Raw genomic sequence first — 17,726 nt, 5'->3', positions numbered from 1 at the left:
CTAATTTTCATTACTATGACATACCAACATACCTAATATGCAACCTTATAATAAAGTAATTTTCAACAAGTATACATTGTTATTTCTTTCCTATTCGGTACTAATAATTACAGCAAGCTTAAACCTATCACAGTTGCTCATTTGTCAGGGCCGTTGTTCTTTCCGGGCGTCCTCAGGTGCATCCCGCGGGATGCGACACTGGAAATGAACATACGTATTCTTGTCATACCAATAACTCTTCGCGATTAGGTGTTAAGTACTAAAGCGCTTCCATCCGCCCGTTGCAAGGTTATATATATCGCACATTTTGCGATATATATAACCTAATATAGACTTTGGTCCGTTATGCTACAATGAATTTTTTATTTTTTAGTTCAGTTAATAATAAAAGACATTGCACGCCTTATAATTAGTCATTATTACAGCGCCATCTTACGGGTAATAGGAATATTATATCGTAACCAAATCTTAAGAATCCACATAATACAATGTGGTTATGAAAACGTGTAAATTATATGGCCGCGATAGGAATAAGAAAATAGTGTATATTTTAAGGAAAGTGATAAATAAATATATTTTATGACGATTTTCAGAAATTTAGTGGCATATTTAATACTAAAATATTTTATAGTGGGGAGTAGCAAAACTAAAAAATTATGTGATCGTTGTAAAGTTATAAAGATCCTAGATACGATGTTTGTCTAAGATTGACTGCAACAAGATAGCTATAATACCTGTCAAAGTATCTTCTTTATCTTGTTTTAGTAAATAAATATTTAATTAGTGATCGTGAATATACACGAAGTAACAGACGGAAGTAAATCATTAAAACTGTGTGACGCTTTAGAAATGTATATAACACATTAAAAATTGACCTTATGTTTTGAATACAGTGTATTTAAATACAGTACGTATGATACTTGTATGTATTTCGACATAAATGGGTCTGTACACAAAAGAATGCGACCCTATTGGAAATGTGCCTCACACACTTTGCAATTGTTCCAGGTAGGTTAGCTATTTAACTATATCAGCAAAAAATGCAAGCCTTTCCTCCATACTACTTCTTTCTATTGCATTATTTTATAAATATACTTTATTTGCCTGTTAAAATTGTTAAGGTTTTAAATTCATTCTCGTATGATATTATGCTATGCCTACCTTCGAACACTTATAATTTCTAAAACATTTCTTATCAGGCTTTTCACCCATGTCTTATAAGTACTTATTAATTATAATCCTTTAACATACATTTTTCAGACATATTCAAAGAAGAAGATCACAGCGAGCCAGGTTGCAAGAACGTGTTGTATTTAAATCGGGTGACTTGAACATTGACAATTCAGGTGAAAAAAAATTTCGACTGTTCAATGACATAGTCAAAGTTTTTATAGAAGCACGCTGGAGATGGACAATTCTATATTGCGTTATAGCTTGTGTATTAACTTGGTTCGTGTTTGCTGCCATCTGGTGGATACTTCTTTACATTCATGGTGATCTGGAGAGTGATCATTTGCCTCATGCCTCAAATTTAACAGAATGGAAACCTTGCGTAAGAGAAATTTATAACTTTACGTCCATATTCTTATTTAGCATAGAAGTCCAAACGAGCATAGGTTATGGCTCAAGAGCAATCACCCTGGAATGCCCTGAAGCAATGTTCACAATGTGTATTGAAAGCATAACAGGAAAAATAATACAGTCACTTATTATTGGCATAGTATTTGCTAAGTTAACGAAACCAAAAAATCGCGCGCAGACTTTGATGTTTTCAAAATACGCTATCATTAACCAAAGAGATGGAAACCTCTGCATGATGTTCAGAGTCGGTAATACGAGGAAATCGCGAATCATAGCTTCAAATATCAATGCTTATCTGATAAAATATGTAGCTGATGGCATTGACCTACTAAATTACCATCAGATAAAGTTGGACCTAAAAGTTGACGCATCCGATGACGTATTGTTCATATTTCCCCTAACTGCCGTGCATAAAATAGACAAACGAAGTCCATTCTTCAACGTTTCAGCTAAGGAATTACTAAAATGTAATGTAGAAATACTTGTCGTGTTTGAAGGAACAATTGAGTCAACAGGCCAACCGGTTCAAACTAAATCAAGTTACATTACGAATGAAATACTTTGGGGAAGACGGTATTTAGAACCTTATTATTACAAAAAAAGTAAACAGGGATTTGTGATAGATTTCTCAAAATTTGACGAAACATATCGCGTCAATACTCCTCTGTGCACCGCTAAGGAACTTTTTACATATTATGAAAATAGGTCATTGAGAAGACTTCATTAAAATAAAAGAGACATATATCTGCATGTAATCTTTAATAATCAACTATCGGTTTACAGAATGTTGTTCTAGGTATGGATGTAAAATCATGTTAATTTTGCGTAGTTCCATTAAGTCTTTGTAAATTATTCTCTGAACAGCCATTTGTAGATCCAATGCAGCAAGTCTTATTTTAATTTTCCTTAATAAATTTTCACACGAATGAACATCTTTTTCGAACTTTGCTAGTTTTGTTTTGGTAATATTATATTGTTCGAGAATGAATTCATTTATATTTGTCATAATACAAGTGTCACCACTCACCGATTAATTTTTATATCACAATGCAGTTATTGTCTATTTATTTGTAAAAAAAATGTGATATTTTCTGCGATAACTGATAAACTACATACCTACGATAATAATAGTGACGAATGTTGTATTTATTTATCATTCATTTTATCGTGCGTTAAGATGTTTGTATAGTAGTTTTCGCATGTTTAGTCTACATAAAACATTTATTTAGACAATTTGTACTAGCAAAGTGTACTTTTTTAGGAAAGTAGAAAAAGCTAGCAAATTAAATACCAAAAACACTGGAAACAGTACATACTCTAAACTTTAAACCATTACATTCCACATTTTAATGCAATAAACTTACGTACAGTTTACTTATATTTAATGATGGTATCATCAAGACCATTCTACCTTCTGCACCAACCAAGAAACTCTAAACAAAATGCATAAAGTACCACACAAAAGTGTAAAGTATAGGAACAATTTATGAATACTGCGGATATTGTTATATGCCGGTGACATATACATAACATGGCATGTGGAAAAAGCTGCTATACTGTTTACTGCTATCCTTTCGTCTGTCTGAGCGAAATGTAACGCTTTTTTTGTTTTATAATTTGATGCTGTTTGACTTTTAAAAAATTATTGTACGTATTTTTTGCTACGATATTAAAGAATTATTTTTACTTATGATCTTGTTTTTTTCCTACATTAACCTACCTACCTTTCCTAAATTGTAATAAGATTCCATAATAAATTTGTCGTAGGTACTTGATCAATATTGTGTATATATGAAAATTTATTAGCTAATTAACTTGTTTTTCATATTTTTTTTGCAATTTGCTAATATAACTATGAATAATCGGTGAATGGAAAAAGCACACATAATGATTGTACCATATATTTTAGTATGTATAATTTATTCTTATAAAGTGTAACGTATGTTATCTGCGACGATTTGACAATGACAGTTAGTTCCTGATATTGATAGTTGCAGAGAGAAAAAATAAAAATTGGTAAAGTGAGCTGTCAATTTTCTATCCACAATCCACATAAAGATAGTTAATTTATCATTTTTGCCATTATTATAATATTAAAAAAAACGTAGATTCTTTAAAATGTTTCGGGCTACTATGTTTGATAAATTGCTGGGTGAGTTATATACAAATAATTTTAGTTTATGTTTAGAACAATGTTTTTCCTATTACAATTCACTCATTTACATTTATTTGCATCACTTTCTTTTTCTATATAAAATAATTTTATATCTTACTTGACACTATAGATTTAATTTTTAAGGAATGTATTGAGATATTTATGTAAAAAAAGGTTATTACAAGGGTACAATTAATTGGGGTCCTAAAAATACGTTTTTAGATAAAGCGACGAGTAATCTACGCCTAGATCCTGACTGGCCGTCTATCTTACAAATCTGTGATTTAATAAGACAGAATGATTGTTCGTGAGTAAAGTGTTTATTTATAATTGGATGAGTGCAATGTCAATTATTTCCCACCTAATATTTATAACTTTATTTTAGACCTAAATATGCAGTTGCAGCAGTGAAAAAGAAGCTATATTCACAAAATCCACACCAAGCAATGTTTGCCCTTCTTACTCTCGAAAGCATTGTTAAAAATTGTGGTAAGTTCTTATTTACGTTAGCTACTTAAGTTTCCTTAAAATAATAGTGATAAAGGATCTTCAGTTTTACTAACTGCTATGTTCATGTAACTACTAAAATCTTGAAGTCCAAGAAGCATTGCTATGCTTTATGAAAAGGAAATCTGTTGAACTGCTAATTATAAATTTTAATTTGCATTTTATTAGCTTTTGTGTTAGAAATTTAAAAAATTTTTTTGACAGAAACCTTTTTATTATTGAAACAGGTTCTGGAGTACATGATGAGGTGACATCTAAAGTGTTCTGTGAAATGCTTCGAGATTTAGTTAAAACAACACAACATGAAAATTTAAAAAACAAAATTCTTGAACTGATACAAGCTTGGGCATTTGCTTTTAGGAACAGCCCTAAATATAGAGCTGTGCAGGTTAGTGATAATATTAACTAGATTTGCTTGCTTATCGACACATAACTTTGTACAAATCATCTTAGCCATATTGATTTTCATAATCTAATTATAGAATTATCTATGTCAATGTCCATTCTATACATTACAAAATGTTGTAAGAAGAGCAGGTGTAGTATGTTATATTTTCATTTCATGCTTGGTGCATTAAAGTTAATAATTCTGTGATAAGATATTTACTTTGCTATAGGACTACTGATTAAAGTCAATGTCCTCATTATATCTTTCATAAACCAATACAGTTATCATAATTAATGTGTCTTTGTTTTTATACAATATTTTCATGCATCATAATTATACATTAGTGATCAAGGCATTCATATTTTATAGTAAAATGTTACTTTAAAAAATAACAGATAAATTTTGATTATCACCTTATCAAATGTGATGAGTCATATAGATGCATCATTCATGTCATATAGCTTTGTTTAAATACACCAGTCATAGGAAAGTCTTCACCATATTGTATTGTGTGTTCAAATAAATTTTGTTTATAAACAGGATACAGTAAATATATTGAAGGCTGAAGGTCATAAATTTCCACCATTGAAAGAATCTGATGCAATGTTCTCAGCTGACACAGCCCCAGAGTGGGCAGATGGTGAAGTCTGTCATAGGTTAGTACATTGTTTAAATTCTGGTTACTTTTTGGATTTTAAATGTATACTGTTAACCCAATTACATATGTTTGTTTATATAAATAGATGATTAATATAAAGCAAAACTGTAAATTCAGTTTCTTTAAATGATAAAACAAACTCAGATGTGTTATTGTTATTCTTCCAGTCTTAGGTATAGTAAAAAAGAGCAATACAATTGTCAAGAAAATTAAGTTTTACTTTAATTTTTACTGCTGGTTCAATTCTGGTTATTATGCAGTAATTAAATAACTAATTTGAAATATAGGTGTCGTGTAGCATTTTCATTGATGGTCCGTCGTCACCATTGCCGTGCTTGTGGTCAAGTGTTCTGCCAACAGTGCAGCTCTAAGACATCGACTCTGCCAAAGTTTGGAATTGAAAAAGAGGTACTGAAAGCTTCTATTACTCATCCATGGTTGGTCTTTACTTTAATCCTATGCAACAATAGTGTTACAGCAGTTGATTAAGATATTATCTGGTCGGGTAACATGAAAGTTGTTGTTTTTATGGGACAATTCCTTAAATAAATCTATTACATTAATACTAAATAATTTTTAGGTTAGTTAATAATTTTTTTTGCAGATTTTATCCATTTTTTTTTTATAACAGTAGTTATTTAACAATAGTATTTTATAATAGGTGCGAGTGTGTGATGCTTGCTTTGATAAAGTGAGTAGACCACCATCGTCTACTGCGAAGATTGAAATTAATGACCCGTCAAGTGACTATGGTCCAGCTCCAGCTCCGGTAAGAATGATTACTATACTTTCTAGTTACACACATTTGATTTCTCGATTACATATTGGTATCTTGTAGAGTAACATATGATCTAAAAGACTATAATATTACACATGTGTTGATATATACAGGATAATGTCTGTTGGGTATGCTAGTTATATATATTTATAACCTTTTGTGTTTCTTTATTTTACTTTTATAGGAAATGTCAAAAAGCTTAAAAACTATCTTTAGTATATCACTATATGTAGGTAATATTAGGTAAATAAAACTGGTTAACAATGTATTAGAAAGCATTTGTTTATTAACATTAAGAAAACTTAATTAAAAGATGTTTCAAGGAATTCTCATTGCCCTTCATATGAGTCACCAGGCATTTCTCCTCCAGGAACCAACATAGCTATATTATTTCCATTTAGAAGTATTTGGTCCAGTTTGGTTATTTTTCTGCCTTCAGGTGTAGATTCATATTCCGTCACGTCATCTAATAACATGTTAACAAAGTCATCAAAACCTTGAAGAGTTCCAACCATTTCTTTATCATTCTTCATAATAATATGAATTCTTGATCCTATACATTTATCCACAAGTTCAAGAGGCAATAATGTATTCGGATTCGGTAGCGGTTGCGACATTATAAAAAAATTGTTTTTAATATTGTAAGTAGATGGAGAAATTAACGTTTAATTCTATCTATATATCTTGTAAAAAATTCAATTGTAGATTACTACAATAACAATTCTTTTATAAATAGGTAGCATAAGCCAACAATCAGTACATAGTACTTAGATCATAAAATTTGACACATGACAGCGAGTGACAATAGCTAGCTAGCTGTTAATAATGACAGTTATAACAATTGACAATAAATTTCCACTGGCAACATGGTTTACTTTACGTCTTCATAACGGCCGTCAAAAGTTGTGTCAACTATAATCAATAGGAACTTTAAAATAACGAACCTTTCATCATTATCCATTATTTTTGTGTTTTGTGTTTTATTGTGTTATTAAATCAAAAATGTCTAGAAATTACGTAAGTCACTTTCGAGGAGATTTTACGCCAAATAATTTACGCATTAAAGATGAGCCATTGTCACCGAATGAGTATTTTGGAGAGCATAATTTTGATATGCCGTTCGACAACGAATTTTGTTCTTTAAAGAAATCTATGTCAATGAGTGATATTACCAAGTTAAAACAAGATTTAGAAAATCTTAATTTCGAGAATGATGAATATATGCACCAACAATATCAACAACAGCTAAGTGGAGGCTCTTCAAATATTTCTGTTTCCAAGAAAACAAAGTTTGTTTCAATGGCTGAAGCTATATATCATTATCAAAGGGATACTCCAACCAGATTTCATACAAGTAAACCTAAGCAATTTCAAAATGTTATTCGTCAGTCAAAATTGACTTTAGCTTTGTCTCCACACCTCCGCTGTAAGGAACGTTCTCGACCTCGGCATATCATGTCTCAAAAAGAAAAAGAAGATCTCGAATTGGAAGAAATTAGGAAATTTAAATTAAAAGCTAATCCTGTTCCACATTCAATTCTTTCTGGACCTCATTTACCTGAAGTGCCTAGAAAACCACCTACAGTTCCAGAGCCATTTAATTTAACTGAAATCTATAAAAATAACAATCCAACTCCTGAAGAAATACACACTTTTAAAGCTCGTCCTGTACCAAAACAAATATTAGCAAAACCACATATTCCAGTAAAACTTCCCCCTAAGACCACTAAGCCTGCCACTCCAAAATTTATTTCTAAACGTGCAAAATCAACAGAATCACTGAATCTTCAACATAGGCGCATCTTATCTTCTAAAGTTCAAACTCATCATGATAAAATTGACAAAACAGCTCGGTTGGGGCCTCTAAAACCAGAGCCATTCTCTTTTTTGAAACGTGATGAAGAAATAAAGAAACGAAAGGAAGAATGGATAAAAAAACAAATAGAAGAAGAAAAAAGGTTGGCATCTCAGTTCAAAGCTCAGCCGTTGCCTGTGGCTGTTAAGAAAAGGATGCAAGTTGCTACTCATGGTGCTACTAGTAGTTCAACTTCATCTGATAATAAAGAAAACTTCAAATTTGAAGCTAAACCACCTGTTGTCTTATATAAAGAGCCATTTAAACCAGTTCTTCAATCAAACCATAGTGTAAAACTAGTACCTTTTGAACTAAACACAGAAAAAAGAGCAGCAGAAAGGGAGAAATTTGAAAAGCAGCTCAAAGAAAAAGAAGAGGAAATGGAACTTCAAAAGCAACAGTTAGAGAAAGAAAGAAAGGAGATGGAAGATAGGAATATTCAAAAAATGAGAGCGAAGTTGGTACACCACCCAATACCCATTCCAACATATGAGCCATTTATTCCTAAAACTTCTGGACGGATAACAATCCCTGATACGCCTAAATTCATCAGGAGATTGAAGGAAAAACAAAGCTAGACTGGGAAATTAAAATGGGGAATTAGTTTTTGTGAGCTTTGCTCTTTTCTTTTTCATTTTATTGTAGCATTATTATAATGCTGATTATGTATCAGTAATAATTGAAAATATATAACTAAATAATTATGTACTTTTAGCTATAGGTCTATTTTGTATGAACTTTTTGACATTACAACATAATTATGGAAATAACTGGAATTTTGATATAATACCCTTAGTTGTAATTTTGGAGAGAATTTTGACAATAATAATAAAATTATATGGTATAGTAATACTGTTTCACTGTCCATATAGCAGACTTTAAATGCTCAGAGTTTAGCTTAAAATCGAACAAACTATTTCTTAACAACTGACCACCGAACAATTGGATATTTAGAAGCAATATTGAGATATAATATGATACTTATTGTATCATTTACGTCTATAAAATCCTAATGTATGGCACTCATTCTATATATATATATATATATATATATATATATATATATATATTGACTACCTTAATAACAACACCATCATGTTACAGAAACAAATTTTATTAATTATTTTTTTATTTTCTGACCTATCGTTACATACCAGCGGTATATACAAGCGTTTACAAATATTTACTTCAACTATGACTGATTATCTCACTAATTTTACAGCAGAAAAAGCCAGGTAAAAGTGCGGAGGAGCTACAAGAGGAGGAGGAGTTGCAGCTAGCTCTCGCTCTAAGTCAGTCTGAGGCGGAGCAGAAAGAGAAGGAGAAAGAGAGGCGATCACGTACCTTTATAGCGCCAGAGCCCACCTCACATCCTACATGTAATATTTATTATGCAGTTCCCTATTAGTTATATCTTATTCATATGTTATATGCAATTAATCTACTGTGACTAACATAAGCCCTAAAAAATAGTTAGACAACAATATCTTAAATTTAGAATGCATATATGTAGTCTTTATATTAACAGGGATTTAAGGATTTGAATATCGTATAGTATATATATACATATATATATAGCTTGAAAGTCGCGCAGCTGGCGATGTAGCGTGCTTGGCATCTGCCTTCGCGTTATCGTACGAAATGAGGCTATTCGTGAAAAGACCGGCGGGAGCGCGTAGTAAGGGCTGATGCAACATCTAAGTGGCGGTGGGCAGGTCACGTAGCGCGCATGGACCCACAGGTTTCTAGAACGGAGACCTCGGCAGAACAAAAGACTGCGGCCGCCCACCGACTAGATTGACAGACGACATCGTCGAGGAAGTTGCCTTCCAGTCCATTACAGAGAGGCCAGTACAGACCGTACTGGAGGGAAATGAAGGAGGCCTACGTTCAGAAATGGACCAATTCAAGTGGCTAATGATGATAATATTATAGTATAATCATAAACATTTATAAATTATAGTATAATTAACTAAGACCTTACATTTGATGATAGTGTAATAAACCGTATATACTTGTAAATGAAGTACAGTGTAAACTCCGTTGGAGTTCGTTGGGACGTCGATCTAAAGCGTCGAAATGACTTGGCATTGGTTGGTTTAGCCTGTCTTCCATACAATGATAATGAAAATTAGTAAAAACTGCGCAGCTGTGTACGTCCTTTTACTGCTTTATTATACTAGCCCGCAGTAAATTTGACTGTCGGCATCATGTATACGAACTTTCTAAGAAATTCGTTCTTTTGTTTACACATTGGCATTGCTTGCACGTGTAGACTGTTGTTGCCCATGACTTGAAGTCATGGATCTATATGTTTTTCTTCTCTCCATTTAACGACAACTCTGTAACGCTATAAAATACACAGACCCTTAAGTGTCGTTATATAGAGTGCGCTGTAGTTGCATACAGGGCACTCTGTATATGTAAAAAAGTTGCTCTACATTTCAATAGTAAAATATTTTTAGTATCTCCATCGCCTTCATCAGTAAGCCCATCTCCAGAACACAGTACAACTGGAAATTCAGAGTTGTCCCGCTATCTGGATAGAAACTATTGGGAGCAACGTCTATCCAGCACTGCTGCGCCAACCGCACCTTCATCTCACGGCACCAATGATAATATTGATGTGAGTATGCTATTTATGTGATATATGTTTCCTAGTCTCGGGCGTTTGATATGTATGGTACTTGTCAGGTACGCAGATATAATAGCAAAAGTGTAATCTACCTTAGATTTCATACAATAATGGGACGGATGCCACTTGAGGCTACAATTGAATTTCTTCTTAGTAATGCGTATTTTTAGCCTAACCGGAAATTTGAAACTAAGAACTTATCGGTAACTATGAGACTGTATAGGTACGTTTAACGAGGATGTAAGATTCGTTTGGTTATGGTTTTTATACTCTGTAAGTTTCATTCTTGCCGTAATTTTAATATTCCTTGTAATATATATTTAATTTTTTCCTTTTTTGTAACCAGTTTAATTTTATGAATCATGAATGAACCATGTATACTTACGTGCATTGAAGCCAGCTGTAGTTTAAGACATGAGGTTGATCCAGCTCTTACAAAGTAAAATGTTGCAATTACACCATAATTTAAATGTTAGCAATCGGCTGTTTGACAAGATTTAATACACCATTTCAGATTATTTATTAATGACTACAGAAGCTATATATTGTTATTTATTATTTACATTCATAATCGCCAAAAGGCATCTCTAGGCTAGGTGGCGACGCAGCAGTCCCTGTACCATGCTTGTAAACACGTAAATAAACGTCAAGTTTTTTATGTTATTACTCTGCGATTTGTGTTAAACTACATAAATACACATATATTGCTATCAAAATAGTCTCTGATCATATTAGAATAAAACACTGAGAACACACAACCGTCGAGTTAATCAATTGATTAACCCGACCGTTTTGTGTCATGTGACTTGATTTGAAATTGCTGCATAACGCTTTTCAAAGCCTTGTTTTATACATAATATCAATATCAATAACACTTTATTTTTTGTACTGTCAAGTAGTAATGTTAAACTTTATTTTATTAAATAATTTGCAGGCAATGTTAGAAAACCTATATAACAATTATTGTTTGGAACTACTAAGTATATTGTGTACGCAAGTTCTAAGTTTTTTAAATATTTTAGGATTTCGTAAAGCCTTCCACTGTTAAAACGCAAGATGACGAACCCGAAGACAAAGAAATAGATGAGTTTGTCGAGAATCTCAAGTCGCAAGTCGAGATATTTGTCAATCGTATGAAGAGCAATTCGTCGCGGTATGTATATGCTTTTCTAGAAAGGTTGTAGTTGTGGTATAAATTATAAAACGAGATTTTGCAAGAAAAATCATGCAGTAGCTAAATTTTGATTCAACTTGAAGGTTTTATATGAAATAAATAATAATAACTTGCTAATTCTCTAGTCTTCAGAGGTGGTTTAAAGCATGGCTAATTTCGTTTTGTTTGGTAATTTAATATTTTAATTAAATTTAAAACTTATTTCATTCCACGTGTGTTTTACCATTCACGTATCAGTGCTTTTTTTATTACTCGTAAACTAATATTATGTCTGTTTATTTATCGACAGGCCACTGTTTTAAATAATTAACGCTGATAATTTTTTACGCTAATATCACGTTAAAAATGAAATAGAATGTGATTATCATTTTATTCTTAGATATTATCATTGAGATAGAACAAATAATCTAACAGTTATAACAGTAACTTTCGACGGTACAATAAGATTGTACTTTTATATTAGGTCCTTACATATGAAATTGGCGTTTTGTATGGGAGGAACAAAAAGTCGAATATTTTTAAATATAATATATTTAATTATTCAAAGTATGAACCGTTGTTTTCTATGCACTTTTACCATCTCATAGGTAGTTCCTTGATCCCTTTACTAAAAAAACTAGTCGGTCGGGAATCAATAAAATCTGTGAAGGCGATTTCGACTGCCCCATCAGAGTTAAATTTTTTCCCTTGCAAGAAGTTGTCCAAATTTCGAAAAAAGTGGTAATCTGTTGGAGCAAGGTCCGGGGAGTACGGAGGATGTCTTAGACATTCCAATTGAAGCTCTTCTAATTTGGTAGCCGTCTGTTGTGCAGTGTGTGGTCTAGCGTTGTCGTGAAGTAGCAGTGGCGTGGAGCGATTCACCAGCCTAGGTTGTTTAGCCGTTAGCTTTTCCATCATGGTTTGCAATTGCTGACAATAGACATCAGCCGTAATAGTCTGGCCAGATTGAGAAAACTGCAATGAACAATAGCGGCACTAGTCCACCAAACGCTTACAAGTAACTTTTTTGGGGTTAAATTTCGCTTGGGGCAGGATTTGGCTGGCTGGCCAGGATCCAACCATTGCGCTGAGCGCTTCCGATTATCGTAAAGAATCCATTTTTCATCACAGGTAATGATTCGGTTTAAAATGCCTTCATTATTGTGCCGGTTCAGTAAAGTAACGCAGCAGTCGACGCGCGTTTTCCGGTTTGCTACAGTCAATTCGTCAGGTACCCACCTTTCAAGCTTTTTAATCTTCCCAATTTGCTTCAAGTGAATTAAAACAGTTTTATCACTAACACCGCAGCCTGCAGCTAACTCGGGCGTGGTTAGCGATGGATCCGCTTCCACAATAGCCTTCAATACTTCATTATCAACTTGGGTCTCAGGCCGTCCACGGGGCTTGTTCTGCAGGTCGAAATTTCCAGAACGAAAACGTTGGAACCAATAACGAACTGTGTTTTCTTTTGCAACATGACCGCCATACACATCACCCTTCGAGTCGTTTCCGCAGCACTAGTGCCACGGCGGAACTCGTACTCGTAAATAATGCGATACTTGAGGTTTTCCATGTTGTAAAATGAGTGACGCAAACAGAAAAAAAACAAATGAATGATGGTCATCGAAGCACAAATACATGTGTACAAATTTGAATTTGAAATTCCTATCCAAAGAGGAGGTATTTGAGGTCAAAGTGGCCAGTACGACAAAACGCCAATTTCATATGTAAGGACCTAATATTAAATTTATATGTAACACTGTTACAGTGACGCCTTTTAATTTATTTATACACTCACGCCTTTTTACCGAAGACTATAATCATAATCCACTGTAATGACATTCACCATGCTTGGTCTTTGTTTTTGGGTACTTATAGGGTATGGGTTTTATTTATGTATAATAGAGATGTGAATTAAATTTATTTATTTATCAGAGGACGATCTATTGCAAACGACTCGTCAGTACAGACTCTTTTCATGAACATAACCACGATGCATTCGAAGCTTTTGAAATATATTCAACAGCAGGACGACAAACGTGTTTATTTGGAGAGCTTACAAGTAAGTTATGTTTTTTCCCTATCCTTAATAATAATAAAAATTCTCGCGTTGGTTGGTATGTCTCGTTTTTGAATGTTTTAACAATACATAGCTTATATATATCAGATTATTGAAATACTGGAGCATTGTTCCTAGCATATTGAAATTTGCCTGAAAATATTTTTCCCTAGTGGCAGAAGCGTATTACTCTCACCCATATAGACTTTTCTATGTCCGCATTTTATAAACGTACTATGTAAATTACTGAAGCCGGTATGCTGTAGACCAAGTCGTCGGAGTCACAGAAGGCTGATAGCTTTATTTTTTTTACTTATTAAGAAACAAATGACCGTTATTATATCTAAGTATTGATGGCTTTCTCTTTTAGGACAAAATAAGTCAAGTGCGCGATAGTCGCGCTGCATTAGACACGTTGCGAGCAGAACACGCAGCGCGACTCGCTCAAGCGGCTGAAGCCGCTGAACGACAGAGACAAATGCAAATGGCGGCTAAATTGCAGGCTATGAGAAAGAAGAAACACGAGTATCTGCAATATCAACGGCAGCTCGCCTTGCAACGAGTGCAAGTAAGCGTTTACGTAATCTGTGTCCATATATATTTCTTACTTTACCAATATTGCATACTTAGACATACAATATTAAATAATGTATGAATCGTTATGTAGCCAGTTATTAAAATCATTGTGTATTTCTAATTAACATTGTAACAGCTTCATAATTACCATTTTGATGATACATACTTGAAGATTTAAGAAGACAGTAACTTTTTCTTTGACTTCTTAAATCTATATATCTAAGTGGTGGCTCAATATATTAAACTTTTCTAAATATTGAAACAAACGTAAATTTCATATCCTATATATTATCTTAGAATATATGTAACGTTGGCCTTGTGTAATTTCAGGAACAAGAGCGTGAAATGCAAATGCGCCAAGAGCAGCAAAAGCACCAATACAGGATGTCAAGCAGTGGTTTCTATATGCCCGGCATGTCTATGCATCAGTTTCAGCCAGGGTTTCCTAACCAAATGATGTACAACCCTCAATTCCATCCACAAATGGCTCAGAGTGACAACTCAAATCTCCCTGGCCAACCCCAAATGTCCCAACCAAACATGCCCATGAATGTCGGTCAAATGGGAACTATCTCTCAGTCTATGCCCCAAATGAACAACACCTTCACAATGTCGACCTCGGCAGCAACCTTGACGCAGGTTCCCCCTGTCCAAGTCCCCATGACCCAACCCAATATGCGCCCCATGGGACAACAGCATCCCATGCAACAGCAGATGATGATGCAGCAAATGCAACAGATGCGGCCTCAACCTGGTATGCATCAAATGATGCCCAACATCCCTCCAGGTCAAACTCAACCTAACCTGCCTAACCAAATGCCTAAAAATATTCCTAACCAATCACAACCCCCGAATACCATGATGCCTCCCATGACGATGCCTCAACCGAATATGCCGCATCAAAGCAATGCTAACATGTACGGCATGCAAATTAATATGAGAATGCCCCACACCCAAGGCAATCAACTAAACAACAACCCGTCAATACCTGTCTCTGCATATCCGGTTAATGCTCAAAATCCACAAGTGTCTACTACGATGCCTAATATGCCACAGGGAGCGCAAATGCCGGGACAGGCATCTTTACCAGGACATGGTCAAGCAATGATGCCGGGCCAAAATATTCCCATGCAGAATCAAATACCTCTAAACCAAAATATGCCCCAATTACCTCCAAATCAAGGACAAATTCAACAACCTCAACTATCACAATCCCAACCAATGCCGGGTCAACCGCATTTCCAAAATCCACATCTTATACAACCTCCGAATATGTCTCAACAAAACCCTCAAATAAATCCTGGTGCTCCTATTGTACAAAATAACATGCCAAACCAAAGTGTGCAACAAATTAACCCTAATAACATGGTGCCTTCATCGGTGCCACAACATTTGCATCCATCACAAAGTATGCAACAAGGACAACCAATGGGCTCTCAGAATCAACAACTGCCTCAAAACATGCAGCCTCCGAATTTGCCTCATAATATGCAACCACCATCAAACATGCAGCTCCAACATATGCATCAGCAACCTACAAACATGCCACCTCAAAATATGCACCAGCAACCTCCGAATATGCCACTTCAAAATATGCAACAACAACCTCAAAATATGCAGCAACAACCTCCAAATATGGCATCTCAAAGTATGCAGCAGCAACCTCAAAATATGCAGCAGCAGCAACCTTCAAATATGGGACCTCAAAATATGCAGCAACCTCTAAGTATGCAACAGATTCCAAATATGCCACATCAAAATTTGCAGCAACCTCCAAATATGCAACAGCATGCCAATATGCCTCAGCAAAACTTGCAGCAGCCCATGAAAATGCAACAGAACTTTGGTAACAATCCTCAAAATCCGCAACCTGTTGCAAATCAAAGTCAACAAGTCCAAACTTTGATAAACAAATCGGAAAGTAATAATAACACTGCAGAACTTATAAGTTTTGACTGAAACAATCAATAAGTGCTATTCTATGTATAAAATAGTAAAGGGATTTAGATTACACACAACAAAATATTTAAAATATTATGTAGAATTTTTCGTAGACACGCTTCAACATTTTAATTTCATCGGTCGCTGTTTTAGGTTTCGACTTTTTTAATATACTTATAACGCAAAATTACGTACTAGATATAGTACGTAGAGATATTATTGTAATGTATGTAAATGTGATAAAGTATAAAAATAACTATGAGTAGTGAATTTAGAAATTGATTTAGTAATATATTGAAAAACTATTTTTTTTTTGCAAATAATTGTTTTGTATTAATATTATTGTAAGTTATGATTTCTTATATGAATATAAATAATAAAGTCTTAAACAAAATAAATTGTGTTTATTAATAAGAAATTAGATTCTATAAACTGAAGGAATGATACAATATACTATGTGGTCAACAATACAAAATATTTATTTTTATCTTTGAAATATATTCAACAGCAGGACGATAAACGTGTTTATTTAGAGCGCTTTGGAGAGCTTACAAGTAAGTTATGTTTATTTCGAATGATGAATGATGATGATGATGATAGTTTGTTGCTACTACCTATTGGTAAAGATTAATTCAATGTTTTTTAAATCCATCGTTTATGCAACTAATTTTAGAGCTGTCTTCTCTTTGTATGTCTTATCAAAAAATATAAGCTAAGTTTTCTCAAGAAGCTTTTTCGAGAATTGATTGGTTGTAATAATGGCTATCGGCGACGGAAATACAAAAGAAATCATTGAATTTAGTTTCTATATAGCAATACCGAACGGACAATTTTAGTTAGTGACAGGCAGCCATTTTTTATAACAAAACTCGATTGTCAAATCGTTTTGTTTTTCTGTAAAATGATGATGATATTAATTTATCTCTAATGGGAAAGGCAAAGGACTTTTTCGGTATAAAATTTGAGAGCTCTTGTGACTTGAGATAAGAATTAGTATATGGGCATAGTCAGCTTTTTTGCTTAGGGCGAAAACGCCCTGTCCTCTTTGACTATTAGATTTCTGTTTAAATTATATAGTAATAACGACACAGATTTAGAATTACATCAATTGTGAATTGAATATAGTGACGTAATGGACCAATTTATGTATACTGTTTTACTAAAACTTGATTATTGTCTCATATCTTGATTTAATTCACTAAAAAACTTACATTATACTCTACATTTATCAATATTTATTTTATCAAATTAACATAAATTTAAATCAAAATATGAATAAAAACTTCTCATTAGTCCATTACTTCACATAGCAATAAAAATCTTATTAATTGGATATTAGGATATGATTTCCAAATTCGATCCGCCGTGCCGATCTGGGGCTTGAGCCCAGGTGATTTTTATTCGTTTTAATAATATACAAACACCAAAAATATATTATAT

The 17,726-nt window shown here is 33.6% G+C and overlaps 4 protein-coding genes across 5 annotated transcripts; 3 read left to right on the top strand and 1 right to left on the bottom strand.

Annotated features, from left to right (window-relative positions):
* The first annotated feature begins 774 nt into the window (after window positions 1-774).
* On the top strand, window positions 775-3,210 carry LOC123709034 (inward rectifier potassium channel 2-like). The gene is made up of 2 exons (XM_045660120.1): window positions 775-1,008; window positions 1,261-3,210. The coding sequence occupies exons 1-2, from the start codon at window positions 941-943 to the stop codon at window positions 2,306-2,308; spliced, it is 1,116 nt and encodes a 371-aa protein (XP_045516076.1). The 5' UTR covers window positions 775-940; the 3' UTR covers window positions 2,309-3,210.
* A 385-nt stretch (window positions 3,211-3,595) lies between these two features.
* On the top strand, window positions 3,596-16,581 carry LOC123707982 (hepatocyte growth factor-regulated tyrosine kinase substrate). 2 transcript variants are annotated; one of them, XM_045658374.1, is made up of 13 exons: window positions 3,596-3,733; window positions 3,959-4,043; window positions 4,122-4,225; window positions 4,471-4,631; window positions 5,172-5,287; window positions 5,577-5,697; window positions 5,951-6,058; window positions 9,148-9,301; window positions 10,388-10,548; window positions 11,580-11,710; window positions 13,646-13,772; window positions 14,140-14,337; window positions 14,676-16,581. In XM_045658374.1, exons 1-13 carry the CDS (start codon window positions 3,700-3,702, stop codon window positions 16,302-16,304), a joined length of 3,129 nt encoding a protein of 1,042 aa, XP_045514330.1. In that variant the 5' UTR covers window positions 3,596-3,699; the 3' UTR covers window positions 16,305-16,581. The 2 variants fall into 2 exon arrangements, with proteins under 2 accessions (XP_045514330.1, XP_045514329.1); XM_045658373.1 differs by having other exon boundaries at window positions 9,145-9,301; window positions 14,676-16,580.
* On the bottom strand, window positions 6,334-6,790 carry LOC123707984 (U6 snRNA-associated Sm-like protein LSm5). Its single transcript, XM_045658376.1, has one exon. The coding sequence runs from the start codon at window positions 6,682-6,684 to the stop codon at window positions 6,397-6,399; it is 288 nt and encodes a 95-aa protein (XP_045514332.1). The 5' UTR covers window positions 6,685-6,790; the 3' UTR covers window positions 6,334-6,396.
* Window positions 6,987-8,692, top strand: LOC123707983 (targeting protein for Xklp2-like). Its single transcript, XM_045658375.1, has one exon. It carries the CDS (start codon window positions 7,070-7,072, stop codon window positions 8,498-8,500), a length of 1,431 nt encoding a protein of 476 aa, XP_045514331.1. The 5' UTR covers window positions 6,987-7,069; the 3' UTR covers window positions 8,501-8,692.
* Window positions 16,582-17,726: the final 1,145 nt, after the last annotated feature.

Source organism: Pieris brassicae, chromosome 4, assembly GCF_905147105.1.
Source record: "Pieris brassicae chromosome 4, ilPieBrab1.1, whole genome shotgun sequence".
In the NCBI taxonomy this organism is placed as follows: domain Eukaryota; kingdom Metazoa; phylum Arthropoda; class Insecta; order Lepidoptera; family Pieridae; genus Pieris; species Pieris brassicae.
Note: the sequence above shows the minus strand (reverse complement) of the source record. Positions and strands in the feature narration are given on the sequence as shown.

What these genes read in the sequence shown, in the direction of transcription:
- LOC123707983 (XM_045658375.1), top strand. Translation starts at nt 7,070, where the DNA reads ATGTCTAGAAATTACGTAAGTCACTTTCGAGGAGATTTTACGCCAAAT.
- LOC123707982 (XM_045658373.1), top strand. Translation starts at nt 3,700, where the DNA reads ATGTTTCGGGCTACTATGTTTGATAAATTGCTGG. An exon ending in ATAAGACAGAATGATTGTTC is followed by an intron (nt 4,044 to 4,121) that starts GTGAGTAAAGTG and finishes ACTTTATTTTAG; the next exon opens with ACCTAAATATGCAGTTGCAG. An exon ending in AGTTTGGAATTGAAAAAGAG is followed by an intron (nt 5,698 to 5,950) that starts GTACTGAAAGCT and finishes ATTTTATAATAG; the next exon opens with GTGCGAGTGTGTGATGCTTG.
- LOC123709034 (XM_045660120.1), top strand. Translation starts at nt 941, where the DNA reads ATGGGTCTGTACACAAAAGAATGCGACCCTATTGGAAATGTGCCTCAC. An exon ending in ACACTTTGCAATTGTTCCAG is followed by an intron (nt 1,009 to 1,260) that starts GTAGGTTAGCTA and finishes TACATTTTTCAG; the next exon opens with ACATATTCAAAGAAGAAGAT.
- LOC123707984 (XM_045658376.1), bottom strand. Translation starts at nt 6,684, where the DNA reads ATGTCGCAACCGCTACCGAATCCGAATACATTATTGCCTCTTGAACTT.